Source organism: Anarrhichthys ocellatus, unplaced genomic scaffold (genome assembly GCF_004355925.1).
Source record: "Anarrhichthys ocellatus isolate YVR2014 unplaced genomic scaffold, GSC_Weel_1.0 scaffold88, whole genome shotgun sequence".
NCBI lineage: Eukaryota > Metazoa > Chordata > Actinopteri > Perciformes > Anarhichadidae > Anarrhichthys > Anarrhichthys ocellatus.
In genome coordinates this window covers 1,187,745-1,209,362 of record NW_022280118.1, presented here as the reverse complement: position 1 = coordinate 1,209,362, position 21,618 = coordinate 1,187,745, and the positions used below count along the sequence as shown (strand labels likewise).

At 43.5% G+C, this 21,618-nt stretch overlaps 1 protein-coding gene across 1 annotated transcript in view; it reads right to left on the bottom strand.

Annotated features, from left to right (window-relative positions):
- arhgap39 (Rho GTPase activating protein 39) overlaps positions 1-21,618 on the bottom strand; it is a 95,941-nt gene that overhangs the window by 34,023 nt on the left and 40,300 nt on the right. The window contains exon 2 of the mRNA XM_031875262.1: positions 1,716-2,126. Coding sequence (XP_031731122.1) covers positions 1,716-2,126 — 411 coding nt within the window. The remainder of the gene's footprint in view (positions 1-1,715; positions 2,127-21,618) is intronic.

Here is a 21,618-nt window from a genome sequence, read left to right as displayed (position 1 = left end):
CAAAGTTATTGTAATAACTTGTTTGATATTTGTCTTCGCTATTTTCTTTAATAGTTTGATCTTTGATAGAGTAATTGTGGTCTCTTAACCCTAAATTAAAAGGATTTAAGTTAATAAATAATAACTGAAATGTGCTTAAATATATTTGTACATTTATATAACTGCATGTACAATATTTTCACACTTGAATAAACAATAATCAAATGCAGAGACAGTTATTTAACAATATGTTAGGAGTAGTTACATTTACACAGTCTTACAGTTACAACCGGCCCTTTGAGGGAAACCATGATGCTGATGTGGCCCAGGGTGAAGATGAGTTTGAGACCCCTGGTATAGGGGGTTAGGGTAAAGGGGTTAAGATAAAAGGGATTTGGGTAAAGAGGGTTAGCGTATAGGGGGTTAGGGTAAAGGGTGTTAGGATAAAGGGGGTTAAGATAAAAGGGGTTAGGGTCAGGGTGAGGCATTCAGTTGTGATGATTAAGGAAATGCATGATGTCAATGAGTGTCCTCAATAAAACAGAAGTACAAGGTTGCATGTTAGCGTGTGTGTGTCCTCTCAATGGAGTAAAGAACTATTTTACAGGACACTGTGACCCCACCAGGCATATCCACCAATCACTGCAGACTGCAGCAAACCAGCAAACCAAGACTGGTAGGGGGGTGGGGTAAGGAGAGGTGAGAGGCTCTGAAGGTGAGAGGATAGAAATTAATGGACAGTGACAGAGACAGGAAGGAGGGGACGGGCTGATGGGACAGAAAGAGAAAGAGAGGAACAGGAACAGAGAGAAACACTTCTAATTCTGACCTTCATCAGAGTCACGTGACAGAATGTCTTTCCCTTCTGATTGTTTATTCACATTGTGAATTACGAAAAATAATGCGCCGTCATTCGTAGGTATCCGAGATTCTTTAGTATGTTCTCAACGTTATCATGAACGAGGAAGTATAAAGACCACAAAAGCGCACACAGGACGGGCGGGAGGGGAGGTCGATGGGTCCAACAAACAGAGATCCTTCAGCCAAGAGAACGCTGTTCCCCGTGAGAAACTACAAATCAACGCTGATGTTTTTGTCACAAAACTTGGGTACTAAAGTAACTTTTTAAGTACTTTTGTAGCTTTTTTTTTTTTTTAAACCAAACGACGATCTTTCCCTGAACGAAGTATTTCACCATCTTCTCTTCAAACTAAGTATTTTTGTTGCCTAAAGCTTACTGAGTAGTTTCCTGTGACTTGATTTTGAAAAGACTGCATTTAACAAGCGTAAAGTTGTACGTGTTGCTGGTTTGAATAGGAAACAAACAGATATCAGAAGAAGCCTGAGGATACATTGCTCCAGAGGTTGTTTCTTTTAAGGAACGAGGAGAGATTTCGATTGGGATATTTTCAAACTGAAGACAAGGTTGATTAGATGGAATCAGTGCGGTGAAGGAACCAGACAATGCAATGATGTGAAGAGCACAAACACACATAACTCAAGATGGATGGTACAGAGCCAGAGATATAGAGATCCCTTTATTCCATTGGTTCTTGTATCCCTACAATCCCTTTATTCCATTGGTTCTTGTATCCCTACAGAAAATTGCCGCCAACACCTACAGTATAAACGCACCTCGCTGTGTAAAAAAAGCTCCCCTTTGCTGTTAAGACACGTGAGCTCCAAAATAACGACTTGCTTGGGTTTCTGTTGGCCGGCTGACTCAAGCGTCTCACCTGTCGGCCTCGTCCCTGCCGCCCTGTTTCTCAGACAGCTCCTGGTCGAGGGAGGAGGAGGTGCTCCCCTCGCGGCTGACCCCGCTGTTGCGTCCCAGGCTGTTCTCCGCCGACGCCCTCCCCCCTCCGGCGGGACGGGGGATGCCGGCGTCAGTGTGCTGCTTCAGGGTCTGCAGCTTGGCCAGGGGGATGATGTCGCAGGCCTGGGGCCTGTGCCACACCGTGCGCTGGGTGGAGGCGTTGTAGTAGTAGAAGCGCGAGGTGTTGGGGTCGAACAGCTCCCACCACTGGTTGTCGCCGGTCCGCTTGATGCAGACGCCCTGCGGGGGGTCCCACACGCACTCGCCCGTCAGCAGGTTGGCGTACATGCGCTCCCGCGTGCGTGGCTCGATGATCTCCACCCACTCCAACCTGCAGGGGGACAGTTCACTGTTTTCAGTTTAAGAACAATCTGGAAGACATGCGTTGTATTTATTGTTATTCTCCACGAGTCAACAACACATATCGTCACGATCATTAATTATACGATGCGTTCTAAAACCACGGAGCCAAATTCACTCACATTCATATTATGAATTATATCTTCATGCATTACAGCATAAATGCATGTTAAGTGTTTTAGAGCCCAAACTGTGCAGTTAATATTAAGAAAATATCCATACACGATGTACTTGAGTGTCACAATATTTTGTTTGTGATTTGTAATACTGCATCCATTCTCAAAAATAATGGATCGATTTTTAATCAATAGTTTGAAAATATTTATAGATAAAAATATATAATTTTTTTTAATGATATGGGCAATTTTTTTAAGTAGTAGAAAAGTAGAGCTATTATGTTGGATGTTACAGAAACATATGAGGGCGTGCTCTATATATTATATATAAACTATAACTGTTTTCCTAAAATTTGATTTAATAAATACAACTACCGCCTCATTGTATAACTACCCCAAACACTCAAGTTGCAGTTTACATCCATGTCTTTCCAAAGATGTCATCACGACATAATTTTATCCCGTTAGACATTTGTGTGAAATTGTCAGAATTAACACATGAATTCTTGAGTTACAGTGACCTTTGACCTCAAATTACAAATCAGTTCATCCTTGAGCCCAAGTGGCCGTTTGTGCCAGGATTTGAAGGAATTCCCACAAAGAGATACAGTGAGAATGGACCGGATGTTTGAGTTGTGCTGAAAGAGCTGAAGGCTGCAAAGGTAAACCACCAGGTCATGAAAATATCATCTCTGATGCCACAGTTCTCTCTGGACAGGTGCTGCTTTTCTTATGGTACGCAATTATCTCCCTGGAAGCTGTCAAACAATGGGATCAGTGGTAGAGCAGTCAGAGGATCAGAGGATCAGCGGTTCGATCCCCGGCTCCACTAGTCCATGTCGATGAGGCCTTGGGCAAGACACTTAACCCTAAGTTGCTCCGGCAGCCTGTTCCTGCGGTGTGTGAATGATTAGATAGTCCTGATGGGAAGGTGTTACCGTGGTGTGAATCGGTGTGAATGATGACATGTAGTGTTAAAGAGCTTTGAGTGGTCGGAAGACTAGAAAAGAACTATACAAGTACAGTCCATTTACCATTCAATGCCTTCATCAGACCATTAGCTTACAGTGTGACGACCCTGTCTGCCTGTGTGGCTGCTTTCCTTGCAGGTGTGGCAGAGGATCGTCAGGCAGAGTGGGGACACCTGAGGCAATTAACAACACTGGCCCTGTGTGCCAGTGCACCCTTTATAAAGAACCCTCTGAATCCTCAGTTTGCCTGGCTCCCTCCTGAGACACCCATTTTGGTTGGTTTCGACACTATACAACGCTGCATATACACTTTACACGCACCCACTCACTTACACTGCTGAAATGACTGACTTCACATGTCACTGTTAGTTTATGTTTGTCTTCTATATTTCTTTAAACATTAATAAATAATTGATTAACTGTTTCATTGAAATGCGTCTCCCTTTTTTGTCATGGCCGTTCGGCCCGGTTTGTGACAAGTGGGGGCTTGTCCGTCCAAATTGATTGGTTTGAGGCTGATATTTGGTTCTGTGTTTGGGAGATGCATTTTTTTTGGCAGCAGTGAGTACATGGTCCTCTAGTGTGCATTTTTTGACTTTTGTGGAGTGTCCCTGGATAGGTGAAGCAATGTGGTCCGTGTGGCTGCGTTGGTTTGTTTTTTTTGTTTGTTGTTTTTGTGTGGTGTGCGGTCAGAGCAGTTGTCTCGGGGACACATCCATAGCTGTCAGGTGAGTAACCAGCTTGCTGGGGCCTTAACTGGGCTATTGGTGTTTTAAAAAGCCTCCCGCTAATCTGCATGAAGACTAGGGTTCAGTGAGGTAGATTAGTTTGGTATAGGCAGTTTAGGTATAGGGACTTCCACATTAGTTTGGGCGACATATCATTGTCTCTTTTACGGCACTAGTTGACCTAGAAAACTGTCTGGTTTTGTGGTGGCCTTTGACCTGGTCTAGTATGGCAGGAGTACAGGACTTTGTTGATGTTCCAGGTGAGGAGTTTCTGGATCATTGCACTAGAGATCAGCTCTTCAAGATTGCAGAAGAGTATGATATTGATTTAAGTGGTGTTGGTGATAAACGACTTAAGGAAAATGTAAAGGCTATGGTTAAAAAGCAGTTGGTTGAAAGAGGGGTGCTGGTTGCTAAACAAGAGGGACTGGGTCAGTCAATAGCAGCACCGGCACTTTCAGTTCCATCGGGGAACCTTACCTTTGAGCAGCAAAAAAGAATTGCTTCTGTTACAGTTTTCTCATGAGAAGGAGAAACAAAGAGTGGAAGTGGATAAACAAATGGAAATTGAGTGGTTTCGGTACAAAATAGAACAGGAAAAGATGGCGTTAATCAGAGATGGTAAGCTTTCTGGAGATGTTTTGCACGCGGAAAATGGTTCATCATCGCGTTCTCGCGATATTGTGAGTAATTTGCATCTCTTGCCTAAGTTTAACGAGAAGGATCCGGATGTGTTTTTCTCACTGTTTGAGGGGATTGCACAAGCAAGAAATTGGTCAGACTCTAAGCAAACCTTACTGTTGCAGTGTGTGTTGTCAGGAAAAGCCCAGGAGGCATATACAGCTTTAGATAATGATCTAACTTATAAATCGGTCAAAGATGCTATACTGAAGGCATACGAGTTGGTCCCTGAAGCACATCGCCAGCGTTTTAGGATGTTGGAAAAAAGGTTCAACCAGTCTCATGTGGAGTTTGTGAGGGAGCTGACAAATAATTTCAATCGTTGGTGTATGTCTTCTGATGCTAATGATTTTGAAAGTTTGTGTAATCTGGTCATCTTGGAACAGTTTAAGAACTCTCTGCCCAGTCGTGTTGCCACATATCTTACTGAGCGTAAGGTTACAACTGCCAACCAGGCTGCTGGGTTGGCTGAGTATGTGCTCATTCATAAAAGCCGGCTGGGTGAGCCTGTGTTGCAGAATGATGGAGGTGTTACGTCATCTGTTCGCTTGGGGGGTTTTCCAGGTAGGGCGCCTCGAGGAGCGCCTGAAATGGGAGAAAGTACGTGCAATTGCTGCCGTGAACAGGACTGCCCAATGCTTATGGATAGGAGGCAGCAGGCTGGAGGTGGCCGGCTGAAACCCTCTGCGCTGGTGGTAAGCGTTCCTGGTCCTGTGGGAGTGTGGCAAGGTGGGCAGGCAGAATGTGACGTGGTTGGTGACCCCAATGAGTGCTATCGGCCTTTTGTCTCCGAAGGGTTTGTAACACAGACTAGTAGTGACATTAAGGTGCCCGTTAAGATTTTGAGGGATACGGGTGCTGTTAACTCCTATGTTCGAGACTCCATTTTGTCATTTTCAGATGAGACTGATACAGGGGATAAAATCCTGATGCGAGGAATGGGGTTGAGGGTGTTGCCTGTTCCGGTGCATATGCTGACTCTAGACTGTGGCTTGGTGCAGGGCAGAGTTCCTATTGGGGTGAGACCAGCGTTACCAGTGGAAGGGATTGACATCATTTTGGGCAACGACCTGGCTGGCGTGTGTGTGGGCAGATGTGCCTCCTCCTCCAATAGTCACTCCCTTTCCTTCAGCCTCAGAACAGCCTGATGAGAGTGCTGTAAACTTCCCCGACATTTTTCCTGTATGTGCGGTTACTCGATCGATGAGTCGTGCCGAATCAAAGGAGGTAGATGGGGAGGTGGAGGAAAATTTGCCGTGTTTACCTGATTTTCCTTTGTCTCGGTCTCATAGTGATCTGCAGAATGAACAGAGAGCAGATCCAGCCTTGGAGGAGTTGTTTGGATCAGTGCTGTCAGTTGGTGAGGCGAAACATGTTTCCAGGGGCTACCTTCTTCAAGATGATATTTTGGTGAGGAAGTGGGTGCCCCATGGTGAGGATTTTGTTGGGGATCCCATTTTTCAAGTTGTCATTCCAGCCAAGCTTCGTGGTGATTTGTTAAGACTTGCTCATGATGGGTCAGGGCATTTGGGTGTCCGGAAAACCTATGACCGGATATTACGCCATTTCTTCTGGCCACGAATGAAAAAGGATGTTTCTATGCATATTAAAACATGTAGTACGTGTCAGCTGACTGGTAAGCCAAATCAGGTCATTAAACCTGCTCCAGTGGAGCCGATTCCAGCTATCAGTCAGCCGTTTGAGTACCTAATCATTGATTGTGTGGGGCCGCTGCCCCGTGCGAAGTCTGGCAGCCAGTATTTACTGACTGTTATGTGTCAAAGCACCAGGTACCCGGCAGCGTATCCTTTACGAACAACTGCAAAATCTGTGGTTAAGGCCTTGACTCAATTCATAACTGTGTTTGGCATCCCTAGAGTCATACAAAGTGACCAGGGATCAAATTTTTCTTCTCACCTGATGGCCCAAGTCTTGAAACTGCTAGGTATCAGACATAACCAGTCGTCTGCTTATCACGCACAGAGCCAAGGCGCTTTGGAGCGTTTTCACCAAACACTCAAGTCTCTTTTGCGCTCATATTGCACTGAGCTAGATGGAGACTGGGAAGATGGGCTACCGTGGTTGCTGTTAGCTGCACGGGAGGTTGTACAGGAAAGTACAGGGTTTAGCCCAAATGATCTAGTGTTTGGCCACACTGTCCGGGGCCCATTGTCTGTGTTTAAGGATGGTTGGAAGGAGTCAGATCCGCCCACCAACCTTATTGATTATGTGAATGGGTTTAGACATCGGCTTTATTCTGCAGGGGAGTTGGCAAAGGAAATGTTGGCCGCATCACAAGCTAAAATGAAGAAGAGGTATGATCTCCAGGCTGAGATACGCGAGTTTAGTGTCGGTGATCGAGTTTTGGCCCTTTGTCCAGTGGTGACTTCACCCTTCCAGGCTAAGTTTTCTGGTCCATTTACAGTGGTCAAACGCATCTCAGACAAGAATTATTTGGTTTCGACTCATGGTCGCAGGAAACCTATTAAATTGTTCCATGTGAACTTGCTGAAACCCATTATGCTCACTCTTCTAGTGCACCTGGTGATGTCCAGCAGGAACCAATGGCGGTGAGTCCTGTGTTGGGGGCTGATACAGTGGATGCAGAGTCAGTTGAGAATATGGACGATGCTATTCTGGAGCCTGATGAGGGGTTGTTGTCTGGTCGGCTGAAAAATTCAGGGACCCTCTTGAGGTTAAAAGGGTTGTTCAGCCATTTGCCAGAAGCACAGGCTGAGGAATTGGAAGAGCTGATTTTGAAGTATCCAGATTTGTTTGGTGACGTACCGTCCCGTACTAACTGGGTTGAGCACAACATCGAGGTAGGGGATGCGCAGCCCATCCGTCAGCATTTTTATAGAGTTTCTCCTGAGAAGCGTAAATATTTGGATGGTGAGGTACAATATATGATTGACAATGACATTGCGGTGCCTTCATCATCAAGCTGGGCTTCTCCATGTTTGTTGGTGCCTAAAAGTGACAAGACACCCGGGTTCTGCTCAGATTTTCGAAAGGTCAACAGGGTGACAAAGCCAGATTCCTTTCCATTGCCTCATATGGATGATTGCATAGACCAGGTGGGGGCAGCAAAGTATGCCAGCAAATTTGATCTGCTGAAGGGTTACTGGCAGGTGCCCTTGTCCAAAAGAGCACAGGAAGTGGCAGCTTTTATCACTCCATCTGGGCTGTATTCATATAAAGTGATGCCATTCGGGTTGAGAAATGCACCGGCCACGTTTCAACGGCTGATGAATCGTGTGGTGGCTGGCCTGGCCGGTTGTGCAGTTTACCTGGATGATTTGGTGATCTATAGTGATTCGTGGTATTCGCACATGCAGCGGATTAGAGCGCTGTTTGACCGGTTGGCAGAGGCAAAGCTTACCGTAAATCTAGCAAAGTGTGAGTTTGTTTGTGCAACAGTGACTTACCTTGGTCGGGTGGTCGGACAGGGGCAGGTGGCTCCTGTGCATGCCAAAGTCTTGGCAGTTGAGCAGTTTCCACGGCCTGCCACTAAAAAAGAGCTCATGAGATTCCTTGGGATGGTAGGATATTACCGGTGTTTCTGTAAGAATTTTTCTTATGTTGTGGCACCGCTTACTGACTTGCTGAAGGCCAAGGTTCAATTTGTGTGGTCGACAGAGTGCCAGGAGGCTTTTAGCAATGTTAAATCTCTTTTGTGTTCAGCACCAGTGCTGGCTGCTCCTCGCTTTGACCATCCTTTTGTGTTGCAGGTGGATGCTAGCCATGTAAGAGCGGGAGCTGTGTTAATGCGGAACGATGAGCAGGAAATTGACAGAGCAGTCAGTTTCTTTTCTAAGAAATTTAACCGGCATCAGTTAAATTATTCTGTTGTTGAGAAGGAGGCTCTTGCCTTGATCTGGGCCCTGCAGCATTTTGCCGTCTATGTGGGATCTGGGGTGACACCAGTGGTGGTCTACACAGACCACAACCCACTGACCTTTCTGCATACCCTGCGTTGCCCGAACCAGAGGTTGATTAGGTGGTCACTGTTCCTGCAATCCCACAATCTGGACATCCGACACATTAAAGGCCGGGATAATGTGGTTGCGGATGCACTGTCGCGAGCACCAGTTTGAGGAGTTTTGAACTTGACTGTTTATCTCCTGGGTTGTTTGTTGTTGTGGTGGTCCTGTGGGACCCCCGTCTTATGGGGGGGGATGTGTGTGACGACCCTGTCTGCCTGTGTGGCTGCTTTCCTTGCAGGTGTGGCAGAGGATCGTCAGGCAGAGTGGGGACACCTGAGGCAATTAACAACACTGGCCCTGTGTGCCAGTGCACCCTTTATAAAGAACCCTCCGGATCCTCAGTTTGCCTGGCTCCCTCCTGAGACACCCATTTTGGTTTCGGTTATGGTTGGTTTCTACACTATACAACGCTGCATATACACTTTACACGCACCCACTCACTTACACTGCTGAAATGACTGACTTCACATGTCACTGTTAGTTTATGTTTGTCTTCTATATTTCTTTAAGCATTAATAAATAATTGATGAACTGTTTCATTGAAATGCGTCTCCCTTTTTTGTCATGGCCGTTCGGCCCGGTTTGTGACAACAGTAACAGCACTGTTGTGTGCATGCAAGCAGCTGTTCTTCTCAATGCTTCTTATCTTGAAAATATAGAACGCATCACTTCCTGTGCTGCAGACTCTTTGGCCACGACTCTCGGCTGCACATTTTACCTTCGCTTGTTTCAGCCGAGGAGCTGAATGTGACGTGTTCAGAACCAGCAGCAGCAGAAGATAACAGTGTGCAGCAGGTTGTAAATGAGCTGCATTACAGAACTGCAAAGGGATTACACACATACGGTATTATGAATAATAACAAAAACAGAAGCCCACTCACATAGATCTGCACACAGCAGTCTGCTCTTACACATGCCCACACACGCACACACTGGAAACACACATGCAGTTTATAAATATGCACTTGAATAGCATTTTTCCTGGCGGAGACGAGGTGGATCGGTGAGTGCTGGCAGGCGGAGAGTAGGTGGACACCGGCGTGTCGGTCCAGCTGACTTTACATAACAGGAGGAGGATGAGGTGGACGGGAGTTTGGAGGAACGTCCAAGAAGCAGCACAAACTGGTTTTATTCTCACTAAAGTGCCAAACCTCCGATTTGTTGGATAATAATTAAAGAGACCAGCTGTTAAACTAAAAAACATTACTGGGCCCTTTGTTTTATTTTTATTAAAAGTCAGACATGTTGCTGATTTTGGTCTTTTCTGATCATTAAATTCATTATTGTCAGCCGACAACACTAATAAACACAACATTTAAAAAAAATAAAATCGCGAGGAAGAGAATTGTGTTATTGTATTAATGAACAGAAGATATGAGTTTATTTTTTCCGACAGAACTTTGCAAATCAAATTGAATCCAATACATTTTCAGCTGTGTCAGATGGACTTGAAAAAGATCCAAATCTATTCTTTAAGATGATAATTAATGCTCAGAAATGCAGACGGTGAGTTCAGAGTGGACCTGCACAAGGGTCATGTGGTGGTTAAAGTAACGTGGGACAATAAAGACTGAGAACTATGCAGTTTAAGGATCTTATTTAGACATGCACACATTCAATCTGTGGCTCTAGTTCTTTAACAGAAAATGTACAGATAAATGCTTTATAAGATGAAGCTGTTTGTAATGATGCTGTCACTTTTTATTTGAAATTCAATCTGTTGGAACTTGGGAAGAACATTTAATATTCTAACGACCTGTTGGAATTCAAATTTACAGTTTATAAGAATAACAGTCCTGTGGTCCAGCAAAAGCTTAAAATCCTCCATCAGCCAGAGATGGGGACTTCATTTTGCAACTTGAACTGTAGTCCCACACTGAGAGCCTCAAGACTCAACTTGGGACTCGTCCTCAAATGACCCAAGGCTCGACTTGACTTTTGGGAATCTTTTTTTTTTTTTCTATTTTTAAAGATTAGTGAGTGTTTGTTTGCTGGCTTTGCCATGACTATAAAAATGGTTGAGTAACACGTTCCACTGCCGAAGACTGGAATTGAACTGCACCGATGTTCTGTATTAAACTCTTTGTAATCAAAGAAAGGAGGATGGACTTTGTCTTTAAGTGAACAGCAGCTTTGGTAAGTGAACTGCTTTTGTGGTTTTACATCTGCAGTAGCATTACTACTGTGTTAATTTGTCTATGGTGTTGTTTTTATGATACGGTTAATATTGTTCCCTCTGCTGTGAATAATAATTGATTGGCTCGTGCTCTTCAGTGTGCGGCGGAATACGTGTTTTAGCGCTGCAGTTTTGCTGAATTGATGTGTCATGCTTTGTTGTCATATAAATATATGTGACTGGTTCTTGTGAGTTTGTTCTTGTCATTGTGTAATTACATTGATTTTGACTACTACATGCATTGTCCGTTAATGACGAAGCATTCCGCCATGCGCGTATTCATGTATCTGTTTTCTTTAACAAAGCAAGAATTATGGTCTGGAGAAATGGGGATTGTGTGGCGATTGCTTTAGCCCTGTTTGAATCAGTAGGGAACAGCTAAACGCTGCGGGTAGAGTTTGTAACGTGTGTGCTGCTGTTGTTTTCCTGCTAAGCTAGTTTAGCCCGCCTCCCAGAACACACACACCTCAGCAGAGTACAATGCTTTGTTTCCGAGGTCAGAGTGTCTCTTACGCTGGGTGGGTTGCCATGTTGAGCGAAGTCCACCGAAAACATATTTCCCACAATTTAAGCTTCTGCATTTTCCAAATGCACTAGTATTATTCAAACGTATTGTTCGGTTTGTAAGCCTCGTACCGAATGGTTTAATACGAATACGTGTATTGTTACACCCCTAGAAACAAATACTAACCGTAGCTGTGGAATCATAATGAGGTTATTAGGAGGTGGTTCAACTGTAGTCGGACAGCACAGAAGGCCCAGGCATAAAATGCACGGCCTGCCACTGCATTAGAGCAATAACGTCTCACACTTTAGGAACCAAATAAAACTGTTAGCAAAGACGTTGCTAGTAGCTAACATGTCCCTGACTATGGGTGCAGTGTTTTGCTGCTGCATCGCCAGACTGGCTGCTTTTCTTGAAGCATAGCTTGAGTCGGTTTGAACGCGGCCGTACTCCAGATATCAACACAATCTGGCCACTTATCTGACAGACTTCATCCACAGACAGTGACAATCCCTACTGAACACACACACACACACACACACACACACACATTACAGCAGACACAAGGTGTGGCTGAAAGGTGTCTGAATCCGATGATCCACTCGGACCTGGGCGGCTCTGACAGCACGGCTTAACGGCTGCATCCTCTCCTCTTCAGACCACAATCCTGACAGCTGAGGCACCACAGAGGGAGACTAAAGTGCAACCGCAGCTGGACAAGTCAATACCCATGATGCACCTGATCCCGTAAAACTAACTGTTTAAAATGTTGTGGCCTGTCCCCGGGGAGCATGCCCCTGTTATTATTCATATAAAATGATGGTCAGAATATGAAAGAAATAGCCAAATGCCTGAGGATGAACTTATGACGACCATGTTTCTTATTGGTTTTATTGGCGATTTCTTGCTGATTCCAGACTTTTCCATCCCCCTGTAGCGAGCCTCCTCTCTGCATTGGGACAGCCACAGTTAGCGCTGGCTGCTGTGTGTGCTTGTGCTCGAGGAGGTGGGGGGAGAAAGACGAGAGAAAGAAATGGCACATCGGCTGTCGCAGCGAATGCTCGTCAAGCGGAGCAGAACGGGCCGGTTTAAATAGAGAGATCCAGAGCGGAGATAGCAGGATTAATTGGCCATAATTGCTCGACGTGTTGGTGACCCAGTTTCTGTGCGCCGTTAGCATTGCACTCTGAAAGATACTAATGGGGACTAGAAGACTCTAAAGGGGGTTCACAAACACGTCGTGTCAAGGAAGCTCAAAGCAGGTCTTTAAAATCCATACTTTTATATTGAGTTAAAAACAACTGTTAACCACTGGTTTAAATATGTGCTGCCCTTATTACAGACACTTTGGTATTTTGTTGATGCAGTCGTGAAACTTTACAGGTGTGTTGTTGACTTCAAAATGAAGGTTTAGTTTAAAGATGGGCGTGGTCCAAGAATGGGCGCAGGAAGTAGGGAGGTAGGAAGTAGGCAAGCGGTCACTGGCCCCTCACTTTACGTATCTAGCCCGATTTGGCGTTGCCGCTGTTGGGAGATGGTTTCCAGTAATTTTAAGTCCTAAATGTCTATCAGGAAAATAGAATCCTACTACACTATAAGTGCTTGAGTTCATTCATTCAATCTTTAATTAACACACGCAGAAACAAAAGCTATCTTTAACCAGGCGTCAACCCCAGCTCCTGAAAAGTGAAGCCAATGCTTAAACTTATACCTCTACTGACCAGAAGGGGGCGACTCCTCTGGTTCCAAAAAGAAGTCTGATTGTATAGAAGTCTATGAGAAAATTACTCTACTTCTCTCTTGATTTATTACCCTCAGTAAACATTGTAAACATGAGTTTATGGTCTCAATCTCTAGTTTCAAGTCTTCTTCAATACAGCATGATGTTCATTACGAAATTATGGTCCATTTAGAGTCACATAGACCATAAAGCGGAGTATGCTATCGCTATCGTTTCCAGAGATGTATATGGCGTTTCTATGTCACTCCTTCACAGTACAAATATGGTAAATATGGCCAAAATGGCAAACGTCAGTCCGCCAACCACTGGATGACTTCACGACAACTACGTCCACTTCTTATATACAGTCTATATTTTTTACTAATCACTCCCAACGCATCACATAACAGCTTGTTCAGTGCTCCATGGCCTCTGACGCTTTCCCGTGCGTATGCGACGTGACTAAATGTGGTTTAGTTGACGGAAGTTTATTTCGAAAAAACACTACATAAATACAATACCCATAACACTACACTCCATTAAAAATATACACATATATAGTATACAATAGTGCAAATGGGCAGGTAGCAGGAAGTAGGTTATATTAGCTTAGCTTAGCACAAAGACTGGAAACAAGGGGAAACAGCTAGCCTGGCTCTGTCCAACGGAAACAAAATCCACCTACAAATACTTCTACAACAATTAACACGTGATACCTCATTTGTTTCATCTAAAAAGGGTATTTTTAAACACCTTTCTGTAATTGTTACACATGGTACACACACTCTGCTGGAGAAAATCACCAAATATCAACATCTCAATAACCCAGATACTGACATCTCACTTTGTGCTGCCTCATTGGAATCAACCTTCAACAGCGCTCATTGCGCTGGGCCAAAACTACTAGATAGAAAAGAATACATAAATAATAGAAGTATGACATTTGTACGAGACCATTCAGATGTTAAACTGTGAGGGAAACTGTTTCCGTCATGTATTGTTTGTGAGTGATATGATGGATGCCAACATGACATCATAATGTCCCACATTTAATGCACATTCTTCTCACCTTTCATTTGAAAAGATCTTCACATGGCACTACTTTGCTCTCATCCATCAAACAGGACGCCGCACAAACACTCATGTCAGATGACACTCAGCTCTGTCAAACATCCACACCACCTGCTGCGTCCCCCCCCCCCACCGTTCTCTGATCCTGATCCTGGATCTCGGAGCGTCCTGCTGGTTGGACATGTGTCCTGCGGTGTTCAGTGTTGTTGGCCTAAGGTTCCTCTGGGGAGCCCGGTCTGAGACACACACACATGTAAACATTCAGCTCCATGAGCCCTTCAGCTCTGATGACCCCATGTGAGAGTCAACTCAGTCTGTTTTCAGTCAGTACGCTTTATCTCTGTCAACTGGAGGAAGCGCAGTGCATCATGGGTTAATCATACAGCAAATTCCTGTATTAGTTGTATCCAGGAATAAAGTGCTTTGCAGTAAAATTGTAGAGATCACAATAAGTTGGACTCACTGTGAGACCTACACTGCAATAAATCCACAGCCCAGTTCAGAGAGTACCGAATGCTCTACCCTCTTAAAGTGCATCGCACCGGTCCACAAAGAGCTAATGGGATGTTTTCATTGGATTTCGGATTATTGCAGAAACTAATCTCTGTGGCAAACAAACATTTATGATACTTAAAACGTTTTGTTCATCAAGATAATCCTGACAAATGAGCACAACTTTTATGATTTTTTGAAGCAGAAGTAAAAAGCTAACGCTAGGCTATAAAGGAACCACTCCACGGGCACATGACTTCACGTCTCCACCACTGAGCTAAAGGGAGGACTAGTGTTCGAGGGACGACGTTGAAATCTCTTCAGCTTGTGTGAACCACAGACATTATTACAGACATCTGACCAAAAACACATTGACTTTGAAGCGAGGGAACTGGAAGTGCAAAAATGACTCATTTCTGCAGCACTCTATTCATGCGTTACATGCTTAGCATCTTTTCAAAATGAACTTCCGTCTCCACAGAAAGTTAGGTTGAGGCAACAAACCGTTTAGTTGAAGGTCAGCTCAGCTGATTAAATGTGTGTCAGACGCTGATGAGCACGGACCAGCTGCCTTAATGGATGCGTTGGGAGTGAGGACAGGTTGGAATAGGATGAGGGGTCTTGGACAAAGACAGATGAGGAGATGAGGTGGTGAGAATAAAGAGGTAGACGGAAAGGTCAGTCTAATTAACCTCCCATTAAAAAAAAACACACTGAGAAAACCTTTATTTGAAATGGGCTCCTGACAGATGTTTCATGAGTTTATGTCATATTATAATCAAAAGCCTCACTGTTATATTAACAGTATAATAATAATTTGCAGCGACTGCAAACTTGCTCCATGTTTACCTGGTGTCTTATGTTTATTTAATATTCAACTATCAGTGCACACATCCATAGACAATCATGCACATTACTGCCATAGAAATATCCACCTGCCTTGCACTAATGTACAGTGTAGTACAGTGTCTGTACTGTAGCATATTCATATAATCAAACAGTATGTGTCGGCCTAAAGCCTCGGTGACTACCTCGGGATCCATTCCTCTCCGTCCTCACCTCATATCACGTCATCTTGTGCAGTCAAATAAACTGGAATGAAGTGTAAAAAAAAAAAAAAAGCCTTTGGACAATCTCAGAAGTTGACTGTTTTATCCTGCTCCTTCACTCTTTAATCCTCTGCCTCCATCATCCCAGCCAGGGGCACAGGTTAACCCCACATACACAAACGCACACGCACACTTCAGCTGCAGCTCAGCGGGGGTTTGCACAGAGCAGCCTTTGATAGTGAGGATGTGAGCTCATTCAGCATGTTGCACCAGCTGTTAGCATGATTACATCTGCAGTGGACATATACAGTATGCACTCACACACACACACACACACACACACACACACGATCGTTTACATGCTTCTACTGTCACAGTCAAACGCCTTTCTTTGGCGTGTGGCCATTGAAATCTATTTTTAGCACCCAATATCTAATATTAGCAGATTATCTGCCTGGTTTAGCAGATAAACTCTTGATATCGCTGTAATAGAGGAAGCAGGTATGCTGTCATGTTCAACTGATAAGTCGATTTTGAAAACTGGTGCATGAGATGCAATCGTGAATTCAAGTTGAGAGCTGAAACTAACTGTAACTTTACGTTCTTTTTCAAGCTACAATGCTAAAGGTTGTCTGGTTCCAGCTTGTCAAATGTGAGGTGTTGCTGCTGTTTTGTTGTCCTACGTAATGGATATATTTGTTTTGTGGGTGGGGGGGTTCTGATTGATGGTCAGACAAACCAAGACACAATAAGAATGAGACACCGGCTTCAATACTGTGTACAACACTTTTTTGCTGTACGAGAAAGCCTCGGCAACCGTTGCCGCCAAATTAGGAAGCAGCAAATCACCACGAAATACACTGAACAAGCTGTAAGCCACACTCTTAGAAATTAGGGTTCCAAACGGGTTCTTCATGATGGTCTGATGTTCTACCCTGAACAGTTTGCTTCTGAAGAACCCTTTTTGGATGAAAAGGTTTTTCTAGGGTTCTTTGTGAGACTAAAGTCTCCATTAAGAGTCCTTTCATCCAAAGAACCCTTTTTGGAATAAAGAGTTATTGCAGGACTGTTGAGAGCAGAATCCAGTCCACCCCCAAAAAACTGTGATTGGAAAACATGGTTGTTGTGGGTTGGGCTGCACCACATCATTAGGGGCCTCATGAGGAACCCTGGATGGGTTCTAGATGAAACCCTCTGAATATAAAAGGGTTCTCATAGGGAGTTCTGGATGGAAACTATCACAGATCGGGTTGTATGTAGAACCCTCTGAACGGTTCTAAAATAAACCAAAAAGGATTCTCTTATGGGGACAAGCCAAAGAATCATACATGGTTCTAGTTAGCATCTTTATTACTAGGAGTGTATGGTCTCAGAACATGGATGGGGTGGCAGAGACGTGAGTATTGGTCTGCTGTATACAGTACTGAGTCACAGTAACCAGGTCATTACAACACATTTAAACATGTCGGACTGCTTTCCTCAGTGCTTGTAAACATACCGAATGTATATTGAACTGAAGCACGTAATGGGTGACATCTTGTGCCTCTGATCAATAACGTTCCAGCTTTGACCCAAATACGCTGACACTCTACAGTGTGCATCCAATGGGATTGTGGCATTGATGGGAGGCAGACGCCATGACAGAGATAATTCCACTGTAGGTGAAACGTTAAGCTATTATATCTGTGAATTACAGGAGTTACTGTTTACAACCCTTCTATCCCATCTTACTTGGACTTGAGTAATGTAGAAATATAATATCATACTACACTAACACACTGTTGCTGTCAGGACAATTTCATGTCGTCAATGTTCATTTCATCTCTGTAACTCTAACGTAGAGTCTATCAGCCTTTTGTCATCATCAAAGGAGTAATCAACCTTTCACAACAACACACATTACCACAGAAAAAGATCCTTCTCACTCTGTGACTGCTCTGTCACTCTGGGATTTCGTTTTGAGTGGAATGTTCACAGCTTGGTAATGCACACTGGGAATTCTGTGTTTGCACCGCTGCCTTCAACGCAACGGCCTCAATGGAGAGTTCCTCCTGAGCCCCCACCTTGACCGTGTGCCGTGCTTGTTTTTGGTTTTTCTCTCTCAAACACAACAGCGAACCTCCCGTGTTCTTTGTGGCAGACATGCTGTGGTTTTCACACATCAACCTGTTGAATGGAAACTTGCGGCTGACTGGGACAGGAAAGTATTGATATATGATTTCTGGTTAACAGACCCTTATTAGCACAGGTTCTATGTGTATTATCACCAGTTTTATTTCCCTTTTGTGTTAATGAATTCTGGGTCCAATTCCACTTCAACTGCAACCGTTTTAAATGACTACATGGACTTTATTTCCGCTGGATTCTCGCAATGTCACGAGATCATGCCAGAATCACAGGATCGCGTTTGTGTTCGGACCAATCGGCATCCAGTGAGGAGCTGCTGGCAGTCAGGGGCGTGGCTTAGGTGTGCATGACACAATATTTTTCGTTCTAAACAACAATGGTGGCTCCTAAAAGTTTTTGGGTGAAGCAGACTTAATGAAATATGCTGCAGCCTAAGAGAACGATGACGTGGTAGTAGGGGAGGGGGGAAAATTGATTTGTAGATGCATCGTGATTATCTCTTTAAAGATTATGACTCGATGGTATGATCACCTGTAACAATTCTGTGACACCGGGCTGTGCGTTCCTCACTGCTGACCCTGAACACAACAGATATTATACGTGCGTCTTGCTTACGTTCTAAGCTAGGTTAAATACCAGCAGAGGTTTGGTGAGCTGATCTTGAGCAGCAGAATATGGATACGATCCGACCGGCACCATCTGGCTTAGAAGCTATGGAAGCATTTCGCCTCTTCTCCTGCCCAAATCGGAAAGAACGAAATGAATCATGAAGTCGATTTACTCTATTTTTTACAAGGATTTGCAACCCTACTCAGTCATTGAGAATCAGAGCTTTCTCACTATGTTGCACACTTTGAAACCGAGATACATCTCAACGTTTTTACGGACACAGCTGGCTGTACTCTACAACCAAACCAACGCTAAAGTCATGGAGTCACTGAGGAAAGCAGCTAGGATAGTAGTAACACGCTGTGCGTGACATCCTTTGCCACAGAATCTTGTGTGATCGAATCTCTGTATGTATAGTTTCAGCACATGTTCCAGAAAGCTGAATGCTCACTGCCTATAACAGGGGGATTTGTTTGAAGGGAATAAGAGCAGCTTGTTCTGTCAAATGACTCAGAACATGCTGAATGATGTGCTTTTACTACAGGATGCTGCTACAGGCACAATGTTATCTATTGTCTTTGCAATGCTTGTAAATGTAACCCTCCAGTGGACACATCTCTTCTATTTGTTACTAATATTGAATAAATAAAAGATGATGGAAGTAAATTCATCTGTTATTTAATCATGAATCATTACAAATATGCAGTGTTTTGAAAATAGCAGATAGTCACAGTGAGAAACAATAAATCAGGTATAGAAAAATGATGCATCAAGATGAATCGATAATGGTTTTATAATCGCATCGTAGCCCTCTGAATCAAATCGTGAGGTGCCTAAACATCCTAAGGGGAGGGTGCATTAACATTTTAACATTAAGGAATATTAAAGAATTAGTCATCAGTGCTGCCAAACAGGATGTGACATCATCCCTGCGTTGGTGGAATCTGTCGTTGATAGTTTGAAATAGCTATGCATATATTTGACTTTTGTTCATATCTTTGACAATATTCATATTTTTTTGACAAATGCGCGCAGCATGTTTACCTAGTTAAGCCCAAATTAGACTTTGCACACGTGCTCATGGGAGACAAAATGATGCTCAACGGGGGATGAACAGGACAGCGAACTGTCTGCATCCAACTTGCAATGAATGCTCTGCACAAGGTTTAATGTCTTTGGTATTAGCCCCAGTGTTATGGAAAGTGTCCATAAAGAAGTGGTAGAAAGTGCATAACATAGAAGTTTGGGTATCTCAGCTTTAAATACAAAACCATTCCTGTCAACACAGCCCAGTAACATCACTGGGAAAGGATCTGTGCTCCACCACAACGCCAACTGTGTGATCGGCTTGAGCTGCTGCCACCTGGGAGGCCTTCTCTAATATATCACCCCCGTGGTTCATTTTTGACTCCTTATTCTTATTCTGTCAATACAGCTGTGTTGTACTGTATGTATAGTGTGTGTAGAGCAGTAATGCGTGGAATAAAACAATGAAATGTCTTCTCCTATGAGGTAACCTTATTACTATTATCCCAAGGGAAATTCGAAGATGACAATTATCAAAAACTTAACAGAAATGTAAAATATCAAAATATTGGATAAAAAATATAAAAAAGACTTGCCAATACCCAATATTTAACCAGCCCTGTATGTCAGTATGAACATAAAACATATCGCGTCATGTTAGACGATCCATCTCTTCACCTCCACACTCATACAGACAACCCTCACCTGTTATTCAGATAGAGGCACTGCTGCATAACAAGAAATTAACATTTATTATGTAAATGAAAAGGAACAATGAGCCGGGGAACACCTCTTCCTTATCCCTGAAGAAAGAGATAAGCAACGCTACGCCCTGTGAGAAAGTAGAACTAAGGCACATGGACGTATTACTAGACAATGTATATGCATGTACGGTGTAGTACATTAACATTCCTTCCTGTGGCCATCCCGTGAGGCAGAGACAGAGAATGCATTCATAATGCAGCTCGTTCCATCTGGAGTTCAGTCAACATGTGCTGTGCGAAGGCTTTACATTTAAACTCAATGGGCTCTCCTGCTTCTGCCCCTCTCTGACTATGTTAGCGATGATGCTGGCAGACACATATGATGGATGCTCATATCACATGTCTCTGGGAACCGTGAGGGGAACGTGAGGTGGAATTCATCCATCTCTAGTGCTCCTCCGTTGCATTTGGCTGTTTTGATAGCTGTCCAATCAGCCTGATGCAGTATGTATGAGCTGGAAACACACCAAACATTGTGTGTTGGCAAGAATCTGGCGATACGATGCGTATCATGATATAGGGGTTGCGATTCAATGGGTTGCGATTCAATGGGTTGCAATACGCAAGGCAGTATACTGCGATTTTTTTAAAGTATAACTTTAAAGTATAAAGAACACACCTTAGTGGTTGTTGGCCTCCACCAACCAGTTATGTTGCACTTTACATGTCTGTCCAAAAATGTCATCATTCATCATTTTATCCCATTAAACATTTGTGTGAAATTGTCATAATTAGAATATGAATTCTTGAGTTATTGCAAAACAAATGTGTTTTGTGACCTTTGACCACTAAAATTAAATCAGTTCAGCCTTGAGTCAAGGTGGGTGTTCCTGACCAAATTAAAGATCTATTAAATTCAGTCGAGTGTTTCTGACAAATTTGAAGAAACTCCCTCAAGGCGTTCTTTAGATATATAGAGATTAGGACAGACAACCAGAACACATAATGCCTCCGACCATGAAAAATCACTAGGATTCTTTGTCATTATTTGATATTTTCTGTAACATCAAATACTTTGCACAGTATGTGACGTGTATTCCTACATATAGAAAGTCTAAATATTCCATGATTGTTACCGTTTATTACAACTTGGGTCATATTTTTGTACTTTTGTCGGTTACTTCTAACAGTTCTGTTTAATTGCTTAAATCTCAGAACATGGTGACATTTTGTTGCTGTGAAACTCCTTGTTAGAGGTAATTGGAGGCATTGGGTGTGTAACAGTGAAGGTACAGTGGGAGCCTTCTAAAATTGTCGCTACCAGATGGAGGCTGTTTGGCTGGCAGCCGACTGGGATCCAGTTCCCAGCTGGTGATTTATTACACTGGAATGTATTGTGCAGCGTTGTAAACATACTTCTCCTGTATTTATTCATTGAGTGAGGATCACATTGAATGTTTTTGTCCCCTTTTACACCTTATTGGTATCACATAGCCACACCT